We start from the raw sequence: 20,825 nt of genomic DNA, 5'->3' as shown, positions 1-20,825 counted from the left end.
TCTTCGACGAGATGTTTCCATTCCAGGAGCGACGCAGGAAGACATTGGACGTTCGACTTCTCATTAAGCAGAGACAACCACTGGGTGGCGCTGCTTTCCATCCCCTCGAGTCGCAGAGACTACTTTATATGTCGCCCCTGTTGGACTTTATCAGTTAATAACAGGCTGGCTCTCCGCAATGATCGACCTTTTGTCCTCGGCTGTTTTCGCATGAGAAGAAGGGGGTCTGGTGACGTCACTCTGCCCTCTCCTCTGGCGGGACACGAGATGCCACCAAGTGGCTGCTCTTTACGTGGAATGCGTGATGGAGATTGTGAACATCGTCGTGGCGTTCCCTCAACAGCAAACGCCTACACGAGCGCCATTCAGTGTCCAGATGGGCAAAATCTGCCCTTTCTAGGAGAGGAGCTGCGAGGCAGTGCCGCTTACCAATACAGGGGAGCTCACGTCACGCATTCGGGCCGTTTTTATTTGCTCGCCCCTTCCCCAGTCCCCCAGTGGCACTTCACAATTGAAATTTCTCATTTTATTCGAGTGGCCAACTTTATTTGGGAAGTCTCACCAAACAGGCGCACACACGCGTGAATACACATGACCAGTCTTACTTTAATAGGTGAAAAGCGACAAAGACGTTCTAACAACGCAACAGCAGCGCTGATCGGCGAGCAGATGCCAGCCCACGACGCCTCAGCATGCACAGCTGGAGCAACGCTTCCGACTGTCCCCCGAACTGCAGCTGGGACGGCAACGGCACCGCGTGGGCGAGCGAGCCGCCGCTCAACCTGTTCCCGGTCCCGGTGCTGACCGGCATCACGCTGGCGTGCGCGCTCTTCTTCCTGCTGGGCGTCGCGGGGAACCTCATGACCATCCTGGTGGTGACCAGGTACAAGGACATGCGGACCACCACCAACCTGTACCTGTCCAGCATGGCGCTCTCGGACCTGCTCATTTTCCTCTGCATGCCCCTGGACCTGTACCGGATATGGAGGTACCGGCCGTGGAATTTCGGAGACGCGCTTTGCAAACTGTTCCAGTTCATCAGCGAGTGCTGCACCTACTCCACCATCCTGAACATCACCGCGCTGAGCGTGGAGAGGTACTTCGCCATCTGCTTCCCTCTCCGGGCCAAGGTGGTGGTGACCAAGGGCCGGGTGCGCGGCATCATCCTGCTCCTCTGGGCGCTGTCCTTCTGCAGCGCCGGACCCGTGTTCGTGCTGGTCGGGGTCGAGCACGACGACGGCACCGACCCGCGGGACACGAACGAGTGCAAGGCGACGGAGTACGCCACGAGCTCCGGGCTCCTCACCATCATGGTGTGGGTCTCCAGCGTCTTCTTCTTCCTGCCCGTGTTCTGCCTGAGCGTCCTGTACAGCCTGATCGGCCGCCGGCTGTGGAGGAGACCCGGCGCGTCCAGCCGAGACAAGAACAACAGGCAGACCGTCAAAATGTTAGGTGGGTTCCCGCCGGTTCGCGTGGAACGTTACGCGCGGCTTTTCGGAGAGCGCAAATTGCGTAAATCTTCATTAACTAAGTAAATGCATGCAATTAAAGTCAATGTATCTAAAGTACAAACGGAATTTGCAAACCTACAATTTGTGCGTATGGTTTGGTTGTTCGATTTATGCCGGTTCGTTGGTACAATTACGCACGACACGCGTACTAGTGTTTAATGAAAAGTCGCTTGAACGTTATATTATTAGAATAAGCAGGCACGGCCGAATAAAATCCTGAGCACGTCTTAGCGCCCCTAATAATGACCATTTCATTGTATAAATGGAGCCAGATTTCTGGAGAGAGGGGAAGGTAGTAGCCTAGTGGGTAACACACTTACTACCGTTGTGTCTCTGAGCAAGACACTTAACCCTAAGTTGCTCCAGGGGGGGACTGTCCCTGTAACTACTGATTGTAAGTCGCTCTGGATAAGGGGAGTCTGATCAACGCTGTAAATGCAGGGAAGAACGCCTGAACAAATTACGGAATAACGGGGCTGTATTCATCTCATCACCTGCATTAAAGATCTCCAGCGCCACCCCAGCATGCACCTCCACGGTGACAGCGTGGATATCGGGTTCTCAGTGTTGTGTTGTTGTCGTCCCCTGCAGTTGTGGTGGTGTTTGCCTTCGTGCTCTGCTGGCTGCCTTTCCACGTGGGTCGCTACCTGGTGTCAAAGACGTCGGAAAGCGGGTCCCCCCTGATGTCCACCATCAGCCAGTACTGCAATCTCATCTCCTTCGTCCTGTTTTACCTCAGCGCCGCCATCAACCCCATCCTGTACAACATCATGTCGAAGAAGTACCGCGTCGCGGCCTGCAAACTGCTGGGCCTGAATCGGGCCCCGCGGAGGACTCTGTCCACGGCCAAAGGAGAGAGCTCTCCCGGCTTCACCGAATCCAGCGTCAGCTTGTGAAGCCTGGCGAGAAGCTCCGCTCACATTCTTCTCATTGCGTTACAATTTTATTTTGCGCTTAACCAAAAACTGATTCAAAATTTCCACCTTAATGGTGCAATGTGTAAGACTTTAGTTTGAAATATATATTCAAAAGAATGTGAAGAACATGTCACAGGTATGTAAAAAGCCACCTTAGCTGCACGAAGGGACGAACCCGGTTGGCGAGTTGTGACACGTCATCTGCGCGCTTCATCTGTGATAGCTATTGCATTGTATGGTGTCGTACGTAAAAGGACATGAGATCAGTGGAATTTGAACGTTTGCTTCAGTGACTAGCTGGCTCGCCACACTGCTGCAAATGACTTTCATTTCTTTTAAACGAGTGCAGCAGTCTTGGAGGGGCTGTCCATCTTTGTTGATCAAAATTCACTAGTTCTTCAGTGCACCATAAATCCTGATTACAATTTCTGACAACAAGCACTTGAAAGCACCATGAGATCTGACAGTGTATCGTGGAGGCCTGGACTCCATGGAGGACATGTTTGTGCCCTGAGATGACGCTTTCTGTTATTACTGAAGACAGTAAATGTTTAGAAGCTGTCTGCAGGTGGGGATCTTTGTATTTCTTTGTTCCATGGGCAGCTTTTTGGTGCCCAAATGATGCCCTCTATGGCTGGCATCATGTGGAACCTTTAAGGATATAACTTGTGAGAGCTCAGTGAGCCATTTCCATTTATGGAAAATCAGATCTGTTCTATTGGAATCACTGGCTGACCAGGCTAGAACATATTTGGGCACGTAGTCTTGTGTAAGCGAGAGAGAGAATTTCACATTGCCTTAATATGAAACTTTATTCTGGAGGACAAGCGAGCACTGTAGATACAGCTACGTCCTTTGGCACCCTTACTTAGAGGTGCAAGGGTACAGAATTTCATTTAACATGCATTCAAAAAGCCTGTGTGTCTGTTCAACAGGCCTGCTATCTGTAAATGCACACACAAACATGCACATAATCCAGCGACAATTGAAAGCAATATTTATGCATGGACCAGTAGAGGCATTGACAATCCATGCACATTTCCAAAAATAATCCCAAAAACAAGTGCATTTTGGCTCACAATGAAAAATGCAGGAACCTGTAAATAAGAAGGCTGCTCCTGGACTGGCAGATCAAATTTTCTACGGTTTCCTTCCTGAAACTCTTGTATATTGATGCTGACTTTGCCTGGTAACAATTTACATGCCTGCTGTCATTACTGAATATCAGTAGCCTATGTGCTTTACAGTGCTGCATCATATATTCATTGTTAAATGAAACGATTAACATCTTCTGAAGAGACTGTTTCATATTTTAATTCACCTTGACCATGGTAAATGTCTATATGAATGTCATTGTCATGAAGGTTTCTGTACTGTAAGTGTGAACCGTTGACCTTTAATGGTTGTGTTGTACCCTGTACCCTGACAGGCCATGCTCTTTTTGTATACTTTATCCACAGATAATCAAGTCAGTTGAACATCAATTGAACATACAATTCAATGCAAATTCGAACTTCACTTGCATTATTAAATATGTTGTTACACCTCCGCAGTTCTCAACAGAGCGCTAGAAGGTGACATATCACCCTTCCCAGGTGAATATGTACATTTCTTTGGAACTTATACAGTAAATGTGTGTCCAGCTCACCACACCTGTTTGTGTTTTATTGTGTTTGTATTGTACTGTACTGAAACAAGGCGCATGGATCACTTCTGAAACAGGCTTCAAGTCACATCAAGGTCACCATTAACACAATTGAGGGCAGTAAAGTGAGCACTTATAAATCTGCTGGACTGTTGCAGGGGCGGGGAGGGGGGCTGCAAATCAATTCTCACAGCCTGTGAGATGTAAGCATGCTGTCTCATACTCCATAAAGAATCGCAGAGCACCCCAGAAAAGGCCAGAGCTGGCAGACACCATTCAAGGCATCATCCCTCTTTCCTCAAGCGTGTGAAATATCAGGTTACTGGCTAGACTGGAATCGATAACGGATGCAGGAGTTTTAAAATGAAATTCTCTTTAAAACAAATGCCAGTGGGGCAATGGTGGCCTAGCGGTGAAGGAAACGGCCCCGTAATCAGAAGGTTGCTGTTCAAATCCTGATCCGCCAAGGTGCCACTGAGCACAACCACCGTCCGCACGCACTGCACAGCAGTTATTAGTGTTATTTCTCTGTCTTGCATTGTTAATATGTTTTGTTAATGAAAATATGCCTTGTTCACAATCAAAATAAAAGTCTGTATTCATTTTCGAGGAATTTGACTTGGTGCTATTACATTAATACTAAGATAGCAATAACCATAATGTGTACAAATGCAGCAGTGTACTAAAAGGAATTGTAGACAGGACAATAAGGTAGTGTCAGATTGGTGAGTGGAAGTGTAATGCCACACAGGTGAAAGAGGGATGAGGTGCAAATGGGTGAAAGTGAGATTTAATAAACCAAAACAATGCAATCAGAAGAAAGAGGGAAAAAACGAGAAGGGATGAGAGTTATAAATAGCGTTATATCAAATGTTTTTTACATGCTTTTTAAAATGTTTTTTTTTCTGCCTGTCTGAACTGGAGTTGTCTAAATAGCTGATACATCATGCAATCACTTGTAATGAGGTAAATACATAAAACAGATGTGCAATTCTTATATCCTCTGAAATCCGGCCAAGCATGATTGAAAAGGAGACAGTGGAGGATTATTAGATCGCTCTAGCAGGTCATAGTGAGTGAAAATGTAGAATCAGCTCACATGATTCCACTGCAGCTTTGCATTGCATGTTAAAATACAGTAACCTATTTGGAGGCACAAAGGCGATTTGCTTACTTTAGCTTCCTGTTTAATTCACACATACACAAGAGGAAGAGAATAACCCTCATGACAAAAATCCTCTATTAGCTAAATTGTATTTCATTGCTTTAAAGGAGCAGACAGCGTCTCAGAAAGCTAGACAATTTTCTAAGCTGATAAACATGTGCATGTAGATGTGGAATTAAATAAAATGAGAAACAATTTGAGACAGGAATAGGCCTGGGACCGAATGCTCCCAGCTGCTGAACAGCAGCCATTCCACCTTTAAAAGTTGAAAAGGGAGCAGTCTGGGAGGACTGATTATATCAGTATCCAATAAAGGAAACGTTGCCCTCTATGAACAGGAACAGCTTGCGGCATAATAAAAAAATGGCCTCCCTGTAAACAGAATAATATGTAATAAGTGCTGGGACTATAGCAATTGTATTGGCCTCTGCTTGCAGATGGAATTTGTGCATGCGTATTCACCGATTTTTCCACTGACAACATCGGCCATTTTTCTTGAGCAGTATGAGAAATTAGTCAGTCTGAGGATGTCATCAGCGTCAGGCACAGACAAGACTTCCCTGACAATAGCATTAAATGTAATCAGTGCAGCAATTAGCCCAAATTTATCATGCAGATTAGACAGGTCAGAAGCTGGGAGGTTTTATGGATCCAGACAACCATCACTGGTCAGAAGTCCAGGGAATAAAACCTTTTAAAGTTTCAGGATTTCAACTGGCCAAAGAAGCCAGTGAAGGGCTTGGTCATTATTTGAAATAATAAGGGTTCTTATAATATCAAGAAACAATCTTGGCCTTGTTTTCTACAAACCCCGTTCATTCAAGGTTTAATTTTGAGTACATTATATTACATACACACTGAGCCCATGGTAGAACATCTGTCAACCACAGCCCCTGTGTGTTAGACTGAGGGCACTTTATTCGGCTGATAAGAGGTTGCAATTAGAAAAAGAGGAGAAATCAATGTGTGTGTGTGTGTGTGTGTGTGTGTTGGTGTCTCTGTTTCTACCTTAGCCTTGCAGCTACTGTCTGCTGTGTATGAAAGCAATGTACAAATCTTCACTGTCAAAGTTCAGTTAGTTATAGGCGCAAAAACATGTATTATTATTGAAATAGGTCATCATTATACCTATTATTTTTTCCACAATCTACAACACAAACATTGGAAACATACACGAAATGTGTCCAAATCAGAAAAAAATTAAACATTTATTGGGCATAAATATATTACATATACGCTACAGATACAGAAGTCTTACATACATGGGGTAGTATTTGCAAAACTCTATACATTAAAATTGATATGGCAGTTCCTTTTTATAATGCATATGAAACTGTCTAACATTTACAATACAAGAAGAAATTGTAGATCCTGTCAAGCTTGGAATGTCTCTTATTTTTCAAGCTGTGAGGTAAAAATACATGTTTTTTTGGGGGAGATGGGGTAGACACTCTATACACTTACTGGGAATTTAGGGTGCATTTAGGGAGAAATGAATGATCACCAATCAAGTATAAAAAATCTGTACTTATATTCAAATAAAACAAATCATAAAAAAATAGCAACACATATGTAGGTTCATAGAAATGTTTTTTTTGATAACCACTTGAGTAAGTGGGAAAAAACACATGGTATGGGCAAAATATACAATTTGGTAATGGACCAGAACAGACCATGACATATCGACACCGGTGTTCATGTTCGCTAAGTTAGCTCTCTTATCTCTCATTTAAACATCTGATTTATGCATTACAGTTTGATCATGACAAATTTCATAAAGACGCAGGTTTTCCTTTTAAAAAGTGCTTCATTTTTGTTATATAACTATAATGTATATATCATTCTTTAGCAAAAATACTGTATAAGTTCACTACTGCACTATGATATATGGAAAAAAAGAAATTAACTTGTTTCAAAGTTTGATTGTTTTTTTTTTTACCTTACAGTGTGAAATTACGTGTAAAACTTCACCTCAAAATGGGTTACACAAATAAATGGCACAATGTTCTCTACAAAAAGTACATGTAATCACAGATCAAGTTAATATTTTCCTTTTTCAAGATAATAATGCTCTAGTGTCACAAAGGATTTGTCACATAACCCTTTAAATAAACAAACAAACAAAAAGTAAAGTGGACAGGTCTCAGCTTTGGCAAATAGTATATCATAAGCTTCATAACACTATTTAGCAATACCAGAATTATAGCTAATTATATCCCATTACAGAAAACCATAACCTGGTTAAACATCTGCTACAAACTCTATGTAAATACACTGGATTCCACACTTGCTCTAACTGGAGACGAACAGGCGTTTGGTTAAATGGAAATGTTGCTGATATCTGATATCAGTATTTGCTACAAGTACCCAATTACAGGAAGATAAATCATTAAAGGGTTGTTATTATTATTATCACCATTGTTATTATTAATAATCAGGAATGCTGGCCTTAATCACGACTCTAAAATACATCAAAAATAAACAATTGAGAAAATAACATGCTACAAGAAAAAAATTAGTACATAACTACATTTGTCTCTTTATTTGTTTTTAATAAATAAATGAAGATTGCACTGTAATTGGCATTTAAAGTACTGAATGCAATATATAGTATAAATAAACCTAAAAAGAATTATACCTTAGATTCCCATTAACTTTGGCAAAGGTATTTCGAGCTAGTAAACAATTTTGCGTATGGGGACAACGGAGCAAGGCACAGCTTAGAAAACAGTGAAAGGCAGATAAGAGGAGAGAGGAGACCGGATGTGATGACAGTGATGGCAAAGTCAGACTTTAAAACATAGTATATGCAGCACCCTCTTGGAAACATTTCTTCACCTCTCCAAAAGTCCATGTCCCTGAGGTACAATACAGGCTGTCTGTCCGGATTAAGGGAGGGGCTCAATGAGAGAAGCCCCACCCACTTGAACTCCACTTCTTTTTTTTTTTACCCAGTAGAAAAGAAGATTTACAAATCTGCAAGTGTAATGATGGAGGAAATCTTTGGATCAGTGAAAACTGCTGGTTGTACCTTGGCTGGGGCTCAAGGAACAGTGTCCCCTGGTGCCCCATTGTTGTTTGGCATGTACTTTTAAGGTTCACTGTTGGTATTCAAAGAGATCAGAGTGTGTCACTGCTGGACTGAGAACATGCATCAATAAAGCACCTTTGTGATCACAAGGTATTTTGTTTAGCACTAGAACAAGAAATGGATAAAGAGGAACCGGTGATGGCAGGCAGAGGGGCACTGTATGAATAAAGGTTCTGATTCACACAGTGACCAGCTGCACTTTCACAACAATGCACTGGCTTTTTGTGAGAGCTCTGGTCATTATGACCAGTTTGCTTTTAGATGTAATGTCAATAGCTAACGGAACAGAAGAACCTATAAAGGTTGTAAGAGGGAGAGCATAAAGGAAAAAGCAGCAGGGGAACCGACAAGTCACAATGAGAGGTCAGACTGGGGTGGCCAGTCAGAAACGGGGGAAGTGGAGCTTTTGAAGAGCTCTGGTACCTCCAGTCACAAGGAACGGCTCTGTGGAGGATTGCAAGCTTTTTGATAGCCAACTCCCAGCTTCAACCTGCACCACCACTGACCACAGATTGTTTTTTTTTTTTTAAAAACTATAAAAACAAGAAAAAAGGAAAAACAAGAAAAAAGCACCATAGATTGTAATCAGACTCGTATTCCACTAGACTTCCTGTGATACATGTAATTCAAACCAAACATCTTTTATATTACATTTATATTTATAGATTTTTTTCATATACCTTTTCTGTATATATTAGATAACTGGTTCCATTCTTTCTTAAGCGATTACATTAAAAAATAAGATAGCAGCATTACTTAAACCACACTTAGATTGCAACTTTGCTTTGGCAGCTTCAATGCAGGGGCTCCAGACTGAAATTGATTTTGCAGGGCGATTCAATCAAGCGATTTGTTTTGACATCATGGACTGAATCCTTCCCTTAGTGTTGATTTTTTTTTGGCTGAACACTGTAACTTCAGAGTTGTTGAACATATCAATGAACCCAGCGGCGTCGATGCATAACCTACAACTCTGCGATTAATGTTAAAGCTGTGAATATGGCTGTAATAGTAAAAAGTAATGTTTGCAAAAAAAAAAAAGCAAAGTAAGGCCATCAAGTAGACAGATAAAAAAATCTGATTCTAGTTGAATACATACATTTAAAATGGATAAAAGAATACAAACTGTAAAACAAAACAAAACCAGACATGCAAATTGACAATATGAAATGCTATTATTAAGGCTTGATAAATTCTATTCTATAGACTGTGGAAGGGATCATTAGGCTCCAGCAAAGAACAGAAGAAAAGCAAAAAGGAGGTGAAGAGCGAGAGAGTAAAGCCTGAATACATACATGGACTACACCGGTAGCCTCAGACACAGATGCCTCAAGTGTTTGTGTTTCGCTTTATAAGTTATTTAGCCAAATGTTTGTTTCATCACCCTCGTTCGCATGCTCTCCCCCTCACTTCATGAAAAAGTACTGCAAGATGAAGGCAATGAGGATGGAGAGGGCAGCGAAGGCGCACACGATGACGGCAGCAAAGCGCTCGTCGCTGGAGATGAAGCCCATGGCACTGGTGGTTCCTTCACCCATGGTCAGTTCACCGGGCAGCGCCACTTCGTTTCGGCGGCGCGTAAAGGCAGATGGGGGGCTGGGCGGCCCACAGAGCTCTTGCGTGTTGTCCTGGAAACGACGACAGACGCACACCCGGAAGCGGTAGTCTGTGTTGCTTTGAAGGATGAGCTGGAAGGACGTCTCCTCACCCTTATACACCTAAGAGAATTCGGAAGGTAATATTAATATAGGTTTTCTTCAGGTTCGATGCAGCATTTGTTGAATACATGTTGAATACGTGACTTCACAGCCCACAAAACAGGAATGCATTTGTGACCAACACAAATGTATCAAGAGATCTGATCATTGCCACAATCATTGAACAATTAACATATTTAATTACCTCATTCACAAATTTACAGTGATAAAGGACTACATTTCCTGATTTTACTTTATAACCCTGAATAAACATCTAGACACTATTTTTGCCATTAGGCTATATAGTGTAGGCTATATAGGCTATATGTTGCCACAGCTTCTACACAGATTAAAAAAAAAAACCTAAAAAAATGAAGTCCCTGAATTATTTGTTCTTCTTCAATAATAGAAATCATACAAAAGAAAGACCAGATGCCCAGAGAGCACCGTGCTTGTGCATCCAGAGATGTGCACAATCTACACCTGCCAAAGAAACAATGCCACACTCCCACACGCCCTCAATAGCATGATTGCGCCATCTGTGACAACTTTCTGAATGAAGTAGGTAACTCATGCATGCACTCTTGACCAGTGCTGCTGTTGACCTGACTATTGCTTTAATGTATTACATGAATACCGGTGCTTTGCCCAGTGGCATCTCAGTGGAACCTTGGAACCGGCAACCTTTCGATTACGGGTCAGCTTCCTTACCTGCTACCCAGTTAAGACCACTTCATGTCTTAACACATATGATCCAAGAGACCAAAAAGCCCAGTTTCAAGCTATAGATGATTCTCATCGACTCTACAGCCTATATGGGATATTAATAAGCCAATATGATGGGTCTTTTGTGCCACAAATGTCTTCACAAATTCCAAGGCAAAATGGCATAATAAAATGGCACATTAACATGACTATCATTCTGCATACCAATCGCATGTGGTGCCCATTTTGCTTTTCAGTGGTGGCCATTATGAGCTGCTGACATCATCTGAGCGCCAGGGAAATTACAAGGGAACATCCTTCCTTTGTCAAATGCACTTGGCTTTCAAACTAATGTTTCTTGCAGGTTCCTTTGTGCTGCACTTGTGGGTGATAATGAGGACCTTGCTTGGCTACTAAATCAATTGTTCACTGTCGATAGAGAATTCAGATTTTTCCATTAAACACAAATATGTAAAAATTTCCACTGCACACATAGTTGATCATTCCGGGTACATGTATTTCTGGGAATAAGAAGAAAAGCTGTCTATGGTGCCTGTTCCCTGGCATTTCAGGGGTTAGTGAGACAGCGGTGGAAGCAACACAAAGAAGAGATAAATTGGTTGCTTCTTCATGAACTGGTCTCCATGGAGATCAAACATTTTCCTCTTTAAGGGCCCAGCTGTGACATTCTGCACACTAGCAGTAAGATAAACTAATAGCATATGCTATTAGTTGTAAATGCCATCAACATTGACTAGCATGTTTTTGTTTTGTTAAATTTGTATTCCTTTAAAGTACAGAATGGCAATATTTCAATAATATCAAATGTAATAACGTAATAATTATTTTAATAATTACTACATTTTTATTTGATCAAAATGGGAAAATGTAAAAATATATGTGTGTTTTTATGTGTTTTGGTACGTGCTGAGCAACAGCCTCTCACCTGCTTATATTCTCCTTCTCTCCCCAAAAGGCCCTGGAGGATGTAGTAGGTGGGGTCGCCTCTCATAGGAGGAAAACTTTCCCAGCTGACCTCACACACGTTCCCCTCCAACTGCACCACCTTAGGTGCTACACAGCAACAGACCGATATATATTAGACGGGGAATTTTTTTAAAAACATACATTTTTAATACACTGTACAAAAAATAATATTCAAAAGGCCAGAGCAGAGGTCTAGTGGACAACCTTTTAGCGCAGGCGGCACAGACTTGGTGGTGCTGAAGATGTAGGTGTCGGAGAAGGGACCCTCGCCCGCCTCACTCACAGCCTGGATCCTGAAGCAGTAGCTGCTAGACTCGGTCAGCCGCTGCACCTTATACGTGTGGCTGGGGCCTCTGTAGATGGTAACGAACCTGAAAACGGGGGTGTGGATCAGTGAGGAGGCAGCCAACACAGTGCAGGACTGAGTCCAATTCAGTGAAATAGGCATGAATATCATAATAGCTATGTTCCAAATATCATACTGCTCACTTAAAACCATGTTTGGGTTTATTGCAGATTACTTCAGATGCCTAAGCCAGCTATAAAAACATCAAGCTGACATTGCGCTCCACAAAGCATGGGCAATCTGCACCTCTTTTTCAGCAAGCCGGCAAACCTGCCATTTCTACATTCAAGCAATTAGGGTCTCTGTGTTAAGAGTGCCACGATGGCACAGCAAGGACTGGAACCAGTGGCAGGACTTCTGCCATGGCTCAGGTGTGGGAACCCGAGTGTGAATGTCAGCCCACTTATCATGAGTAATGATCCTGGCAAATAAATAAATAATTAAACAGCACAGATGTTATTTAACAAGCATTTTAGCAAAGAGGCCGAGGCCAGAGATGTTTCGTTAAATATTTCTCCAAATACGGATGCATTCCCATCATTAACAGATTTCAGCCAATTCCGTCATTTCCTCAAAAGAAAGAGGAGATGAAAGCAAAACAAAATAGACTGAGGACACTATTTTCAAATTGGTGCAACGCTATGTGCTAAGTGTGGGGCTAACTTGCTAGTGTAACATAAAATATATTTAGGATTTACATAAATAAAGAGATTAATCGATTAACAAACACAATCTTTAATGATGTTTGCATGTGTGGTGTATTGACCAGATAGAGGTTTAAATCATTCAGCATGAGAATGCGATGGAGTGGTCAATAATGTGCTCCTCCCACTTTAAGCTCCGCTTGTAAAAGCAGCATTATAGATGGTGTTCTGGGTGATAAATGACATACCAACAAAACATGTACTCAGTTGAACTCCAAGAAGTTTTAACATGTTCTTTAATTATTCATATGAATAACGAACAAGGCGTATGCTTAGCATGTAGTGCTGCACAGGGTGGTAGTAGCCTAGTGGGTAACACACTCGCCTATGAACCAGAAGACCCAGGTTCAAATCCCACTTACTACCATTGTGTCCCTGAGCAAGACACTTAACCCTAAGTTGCTCCAGGGGGAAACTGTCCCTGTAACCACTGATTGTAAGTCGCTCTGGATAAGGGCGTCTGATAAATGCTGTAAATGTAAATGCACATAGCACCAGTTTGAAAATAATGCCCAAACTGGCCAGAATAAACGTGTTTGCACAAGAACACTGTGATGGCACAGGAACGCACTCTACAGTAATTCTTCAGAAATGAAAGGGCTCTAATGTAAAGCTTGAATAAGCAAACAATCAAACACAAAAACAGTGCCTTTCTCATTACAAATGCCTTCGAAGCATAGGGAGGGGATCAGCAGTGTAGACATCCTTCACCACAGGGATTCTTTCGGGTACAACGGGCCAGGCATAACAATTAAAGAAATGGAATGTAAAAGCATTTCTGTAGATTGGATAACAGAGGCATTTGCCTGTTGGAAAAATACAACATATTCCTCAATTTGCAAAGAACAGTATTTGATGGATCACAAATGTCTGGTTGCCCTGACAACTCCTATGCCACTGCAACCGTAAGAAAGAAATTCAGACTGTATTTGAATAAGGTGGTACCGAACAGATTCAGGGTCAGCTTTCAGTCAGGTAAAGGTTGTAATGTCTAAGATAATACACTGCAATCCACTGGATGACATTATTAGCGGCGACCATCTGGTGTGTGGTTAGATAAAACAGATTAAACAACTATGAAAAAAGGGGAAAAACTAAAGTGCTTAACTATTTATCCTTCCCTTTATCATGTAGCGTCTTTCTTTTTATTAAACCCTGCTGCCAGCGTGCTAATTCCACACTAATTATCAGCCCATCTGTCTAATGCCATGTCCGTGCACAAACACCCCCAGCATGCACCTCTGCCAGGAAAAACAATTTCAGCTCTCAGTAAATGAGCAAAGTAAATTGTGAGTCAAATTTTAGTCAAATCACTTTAGAAAAGTGGTCCTTTGTTAGCAAACATTTTGGGTTAATTCAAGGGTATTTGCTGGTTTTTCTGCATGTGAATTTCTCAAATAGCAGGTACTAAGTATTTAACCCTGTTGCACATGAAAGTGAAAATTGTCATTGTGATATACAGCACAGCGCACGATGACACAATGAAATGTATCCTCTGCTTTTAACCCATCACCCTTAGTGAGCAGTGGGCAGTGTATGGGGACGGTGCTTTGCTCAGTGGCACCTTGGCGGCCCAAGATTCGAACCGGCAACCTTCTGATTATGGGGCCACTTCCTTAACCGCTAGTGGGCACTATTAAATAGATCTATTTGACAGTGATACATGTTACTCAGGGACACAGTACCAGGATTATGAATAATTGGTTTTAAACAAAAACTTACATTACTGATACTCTCCTGGACTCTCAACCTTCTTGCCAGAGGGTAATCCTCTGAGTTTGAGTGTTGAGTACTGCAGTTTGAGAACCAAGGCTTTATTGAAAATATGTTAAATCACTGTTGCTCTAGTTTTCTATAAAGCCTAATAATGAATTTTGACTGACAACTTTCAGTGTTAATGCATGTGTGTCTCTGTGTCCAAATATTGTCACGACAGGTGACTGTGAAGACAGTGTAGCACCATGGAGAGCGACCAGTCGACAACATTTAGCATGTCTGTTTTGGACAGTCTGGCCCGAACACGTGGCCGAGCGGCCCGGCCTCTAACCGGCCACGTCTGGAAGCGACTTGCCGATTTGTCAGCCAGAATACTGTGTCCGCAACCACAATGCCCAACCTCAAAATAACCTGTGTGTCTTCTCCCCATCTTGGTTTCTGCCCGTATCCCTCCACACACACACACACACACACACACACACACACACACACACACACACACACACACACAATAAACAACCTCTCTGGAGCGTGTTTCAGATTACAACTGGTTTTCCTACAATAACTTCCCTTATGACAACGTACATGTTATTTTGAAAGTAATCATATGTGCATCTCTAACCTGTGACTCTTGTCCTCCATCTGCAGGCTGTAGGCCATGTCGGTGCCAATTAAACTCTTGCTGCTGTTGTTTTCCCCCCACCTGAGCTTCAGGCTCTGCGGTCCTGATGCTACACACTCCAAGCGAGGGGGTGCAGGGGGAAGCGGCCGGGTCCTGGCCAACAGGGCTGGGCTGAGGGGTCCCGCTCCGATCTCATTCACCGCCTGAATCTGGAGCCTATGGAAAGCACAGCATGAATGTCTTTAGTAATGAGAAACAGATTGGGCATCAGCCTTGGAAAATTCCAATTAAATTCAATTTATGGATCATGGACATTGCAGACCAGGAGAGCTGGAGGCATTGAGATTTATGAGTGGTAGGATGTTTCCTTTTTGGGTGTGTACAGTGTAAAATATATATAATTTTCTAATGATGTCTGCAATACTGGTGCTGACCATTTCATATGCAACCGACATGATCTGCCTGTGTGCAAACAAGTATGACAAATTTCATGAAACTTGGTGACCAGATGTGGCATGTAGATTTTAGAGGGCATCCCTGAAACAAAGCGGATCCACATTTCATCCTGCCCGCAACGGTTCAATATTGCTGAAAATTTGTTAAAGACATGTGGATGCTATATCACACTATATTCTTATGGGTAGTAAATGCTGTAATTCTAGCAGTAATAATTTTCATATGTTAATAAATGTATACCATTTTAAAGTACCATTCAGGGTACTCTAAATTCCCTTTTGTCACTGTGGGGAGTTTTCTAATTGTTAATTATCGTCAGATTCATCTCGAGAATGAAAACTCAAATGAAATCAACCTCCAATCAGAACAGGACACTGGTGGCAGATGAAGGAGTTTCTCAGAAGGATGATACATCAGTAAATACCAAGCAAGACAGTGTGTGTGTGACCTTAGGAGTAAGCAGGACACATTCCCTTGAAACAAGCCATTTGTCAGGCTGTCAGCAAAATCACATCAGTTCAATTTTTTGCATGTGCGTTGAGCACAAAGAGACAGTTACATCACTGACATGTGTTACTGCAGGGTTGGAGAAGGTGGGTTGTGTAATTACTATCTGTCGTAATGCTGATCTAGCCATTGTACAAGTGTGGGTGTATAAAACAAGTCTGTGCATATGTTCTGTAGCTGTAAAAAAGTATGCTTTATTATGACACCCCTGGTGTTTTGGCAGGGTTTAAGGCAGGATGGAGTAAGACTATTGGGCATTTAAAGTTCAGCAATAGATGAACATTATCGCTCTTCAACTTTAATACTGTGAGCCTATAAATATACTCACTCCCCTTCAGTAGCTACTTAATCCACTCTAGGGTTGTGGGGGGCAGAGTCTCATCTCAGATAGCCTGTATACATATTTGCTATTATGCAAATGTAACATACTGAATAGCCACAGTCAATTTCCCTTTATCGGGTTCATTCATAAAAAAAAAAAAAAGCAATTTGAAATGTGTCTTCCATGCATGTTACATCGGTTTTGTTGCATTTAATTTACTCCACACCTTGGCATATAAATGATGGAATTTAGGTAGACAATCACTCATGCACTGTGTTCTAGCATTATAATAACACTCATTTCTGTATTTCATTTTGTGTTTGAAGGTTATATAATCATGTGCTCTTTATTTGAGCTTAAAAAAACTGCATCTCTTGACAGTAATTAACACAGTGTGAAATAAAAGTCAACCATGGTAAAAAAAAAAAAATTAAGTTAGTTGTGGCATTAGTTAGTTAGATGTTTGCATTGTGGTTCATGATATTGGTATTATTTCCTTATTGTTTGCAAGAATAAAGAATGTCAAGTGATACATTTGCAATAACAAATGAATTTCCTTCCACAGATGCACAGCCACTTCACTGGTTCAAAATGCTATTATTTGTTATTCTCATTGCTATTTCCTCCAGTAATTCTGCGTGTTTGTCTACTATGGTAAATAATCATGTCACACCAGCATGCTCTTGCATAGTATATTTGCATTCGGAGAAGCACCGGAAAATTGGATGCAGCACTGAGAAGTGATTGGGAAAAAACAAAGGCATTAATGACCACTGCAGTAGCGACAGGCTCACGATTAAAAGCTTTAATAAAGAAGGGGCATCCACAAGGGTCACACTGCTTTCTAAGAAGCATCCCGGAAATAAGCCTGTCCCACGCAGATGCATTTTATCTTCCACAAATCATTCAAGAATCCATCAGGTAAAAGTAAAAGGTTGTTCAATAAAACATTAGCTCTCGGCTGTGAAGGATTATTAGTAATTTCGCTTTTATTTTTATCCCTTTAAGCTTGAGGAATATGCAATTTTTGGCACCAAATGGGCAGTGAATTATGATATATGTGAGTCCTTTTCGACCCAGGAATTGGGACAGCCTTACTAGGCAGTCAAACATGTCTTCCGAAGGATGCTCAACTAAATAATTATTAAAATGTCATGTTAAATTTAAATGTTTAAATATGTCTTAAATATGTCAAAGAACTATATTGCTAATCAGGGTATGGCGGATCCTCCTACACTCAAAAAGACCCTTTTATACTTGCAACATACTCACAACCAAAAAATAAACAAAACTTACCGGTTTACTGCCACCAAGAGAATACATTAATCAACTCAGAAATGTCCTGACATAAGCAAAACACAAATCCCCATGCACCTTTCATTCCACTCCCATCATTACAGTGCAATTCAGAAAGGAAATCAGTCCTAAGGATTTTGACAAGCTTATGATAAATGCTTATGACAACAGCCATCAATTGACACATACAATTCAATTCATTATTTTAAAAATACATTATTTTCATTGTCAGACACATGTATAGATTTACAGTGGAACATGCATTTAATACATATAACACTGAAGTCTAACTTTTATTCACAAATGCAGCAATGCACCACTTCGTCTGACATTTTCCTCCACAACAAAACATACGCTAACCTTTCTGAAGATTACATTAGGCACAGCAACCATAATGACATTATGGATCAGCTAGTGAATTCTTAAATATAAAAGGCACGTGCTAGTGCTGTGTAAGACTGAAATGCTTCAAAGGGACTCACTTTCATCCAAAGTGGGAAAAAAAAGCATCTGAAGGAAAACGGTCTTCGATTTGAGCCCTTTAAAGAACAAATCAATAATTACACATTGAGCTGTCCTGATGCTATGTGAGTTTCTTTCCAAATTCTTTTGAAAAGTTCTGGCAGCACAGACAGAAGTGAACGATTATGAGCTAGAATATAGGAATACCGCAAGCATCACATTTACCTCTTTATTAATCAGTATCTACTTTATTGATCCAGTAGTAGCTTAGTGGTTAACACACCTGCCTATGATCTAGATGATCCTATGATCATCACCACTTACTACCACTGTGTCCCCAAGAAGGACACTTAACCCTGAATGTCTTCAGGGGGCCTGGCCCTGTAACTTCTGATGGTAAGTCAGTCTGGATAAGGGAATCAGCTAAATGCTGTAAAAAATAACAGAATGTGCATCTGAATCAGGGACAGAGTGCCTGGAGGTGTTAAGGGCTCGTATTTGTATGCGTTTGGAATGCCACCCTGTCCTCATAATTTGCCAACAACAAAGTTAGTGAGTTAATTAATTCAGCATTGAACTGTCCTGCATCCTGATGCATAGGTGAGCTTGAGAGCTCCGCCTCCTGCCTCACCTGTATTCACTGTCAGGCTGAAGCTGCCGGATGACGTGGCAGGTGGCGCTGTCCAGGCGGATGCTGGTCTCTCCCAGGTGTAGGGTGTAATGCGTAATCTCTGCACCATTGCAGCAGGGCTCCTCCCAGCCCAGAGCCAGGCAGGTGGAGGGGAAAAAGTCCACTCCATCCATGGGGTCCTGTTCCAGAATGCAGAGTCCCGACACCACGTCTGGCACATTTGCTGCCGTCTGGCAGCTTACTGGCTCGCTGTAGAGACCGGGTCCGGCCTGATTCGCTGCCTTGAGAAAAACAAGGAGGGCACATACTGACATTCTACATCAATTATATTTAATAGTGAAAGTGATTGGTTTTTTCATTGTTAAACACAAAAGGCACAGCACGCAGTGCACACAACCAAAAGTGTCCCCTGCACTTAACCCATTACCTTAGTGATCAATTAGGTCATATAATCTAATTAATCACTTTGTTACATTGTCCTTGATCTGTCTTGTATCGTAGCTGGCAATACCCATCTTAAACCAGGGTTTAACTAATCTGTCACAAACTATTCCAAGCAGAGACAGTACTTGAGAAGAGAAAACTCCCCTCCTGAGTGAGCTGAATAGACATTAAAAACAAGTCTGAATCTATTAACAGCATATTTCTCAGATGTCAGATATCAAAGCAGCCCCCCAAGCTTTATACTTTAAAAGCCTTGAATATATATGGTACAGACTTTGATTGATGTTAAGGATATTTTGCATTCCTTCATCGATCTGTAGCACACTTTCGTACAAAAAAAACTCACAATATAACACAAAGTCTGCATTTATAATAACTACACCGGCTTCCTGGCAGCCAATATCTTCAATGAAATGCGTGACTGCCATATTGATTTGTGTACTGTGAGCACTGCGTAGCTCCATTTAAACCTTGCTGCATCATGTAGTGGGTGCATAAATTCAGCAGACAGCTGTCCTGATATCAACACGGCGTACTCTCGCACACGTGACGTACAAAGTAAAGTATTCAACGCAAACAACGGCAGTGCCATCGTATACTTGAGCAAAGATTTTTCTCATTGAGTTCTCAATTACCAGACCATTCACATGCATTTAGGTTTAAGAATTGACAAGCATCAGTGTTACCAGTGTTTCACCTCCTCAGCATTTTCGCATCTCTCTCACAATATATAAAACAAATCACCTAATGACAGTGACAGAGAAGTGCAAATAAAGTTAACATTTTTCCTTATTACATTTAATAAAACTAATTTAGAACCAGCAAAATAATTTTACCCATTACAAATTTACAAATTTACAAATTTACAAGCAGCGAATGATATGGAAAGAATAGACCAGGAGTTCGTGTTTGCTGACTGATCATTTACTAAATGACTAAAATAATAAAAATTCAGCCATAACCAGACCCAAACCTAAATACTTCCAGACAGTACTCGTGCTTTTTACATAGCAAAGTCAATTATGTTTCAAGTGTGTCCCTCATTGGGTCCATTAGATAGCCTGGGGAGGGGCTGTCGGTCGCAATGCCTGTTGAAAATAGTTAATAATCTTCTGGCAATTTCTGTGAACTACACATGTGCAACCATGCAAACAAATGCGAGGCTGAGTATAGTTTTCTTTTTGCAAATATCTATGCACAATATCATGAAAAAAGAGTCACCAGATGGTGCCACATCCTTGACTGTGTGCTAATTACCTCAACGTACCTCTTCTGCTTTGGTCATTTCATTGTAAATCTCATTTTAGAGTGACATTAGGCTTGGTTCTTCAGCTTATTTCGGTTTTTGTTGTTTTCTTAAAGCGTTAGAGTTGTGCACTTGTGCCTCATGCCCTCATTACATTGTGACAATAACATAACAATTCCACTAACCCATAGTAATCACATGAACGAAGAGCAAGCAACAACAAATTTGTTTAGGCTGTGATTCCAGACTTTGTACAGCCATGGTGCACATTTTCTTAAAGAACTGAGCAGCCATATATAGAAATCCGAACAGCATTACCGGTGCTAAAGGCAGGTTTAATTGCAAAGGCGTGTGT

General features: G+C 41.6%; 2 protein-coding genes across 5 annotated transcripts in view; one reads left to right on the top strand and one right to left on the bottom strand.

Moving 5' to 3' along the window:
* Window positions 1-481: 481 nt before the first annotated feature.
* Window positions 482-2,429, top strand: ghsra (growth hormone secretagogue receptor a). The gene is made up of 2 exons (XM_028977189.1): window positions 482-1,452; window positions 2,103-2,429. Exons 1-2 carry the CDS (start codon window positions 693-695, stop codon window positions 2,405-2,407), a joined length of 1,065 nt encoding a protein of 354 aa, XP_028833022.1. The 5' UTR covers window positions 482-692; the 3' UTR covers window positions 2,408-2,429.
* A 3,988-nt stretch (window positions 2,430-6,417) lies between these two features.
* Window positions 6,418-20,825, bottom strand: part of fndc3ba (fibronectin type III domain containing 3Ba) — a 97,113-nt gene continuing 82,705 nt past the window's right edge. For 2 of the 4 annotated variants that reach the window (XM_028977410.1, XM_028977412.1), the window contains exons 21-25: window positions 18,781-19,061; window positions 15,107-15,322; window positions 11,923-12,089; window positions 11,678-11,805; window positions 6,418-10,047 (exon numbers count right to left, since the gene is read on the bottom strand). In XM_028977410.1, coding sequence (XP_028833243.1) covers window positions 9,736-10,047; window positions 11,678-11,805; window positions 11,923-12,089; window positions 15,107-15,322; window positions 18,781-19,061 — 1,104 coding nt within the window. In that variant the 3' untranslated portion in view covers window positions 6,418-9,735. The remainder of the gene's footprint in view (window positions 10,048-11,677; window positions 11,806-11,922; window positions 12,090-15,106; window positions 15,323-18,780; window positions 19,062-20,825) is intronic. The other 2 variants (XM_028977408.1, XM_028977409.1) reach the window with 1 other exon arrangement.

The sequence above is a fragment of the Denticeps clupeoides genome, chromosome 4, assembly GCF_900700375.1.
Source record: "Denticeps clupeoides chromosome 4, fDenClu1.1, whole genome shotgun sequence".
Classification (NCBI taxonomy): Eukaryota; Metazoa; Chordata; class Actinopteri; order Clupeiformes; family Denticipitidae; genus Denticeps; species Denticeps clupeoides.
This window is presented reverse-complemented; position numbering and strand designations above follow the sequence as displayed.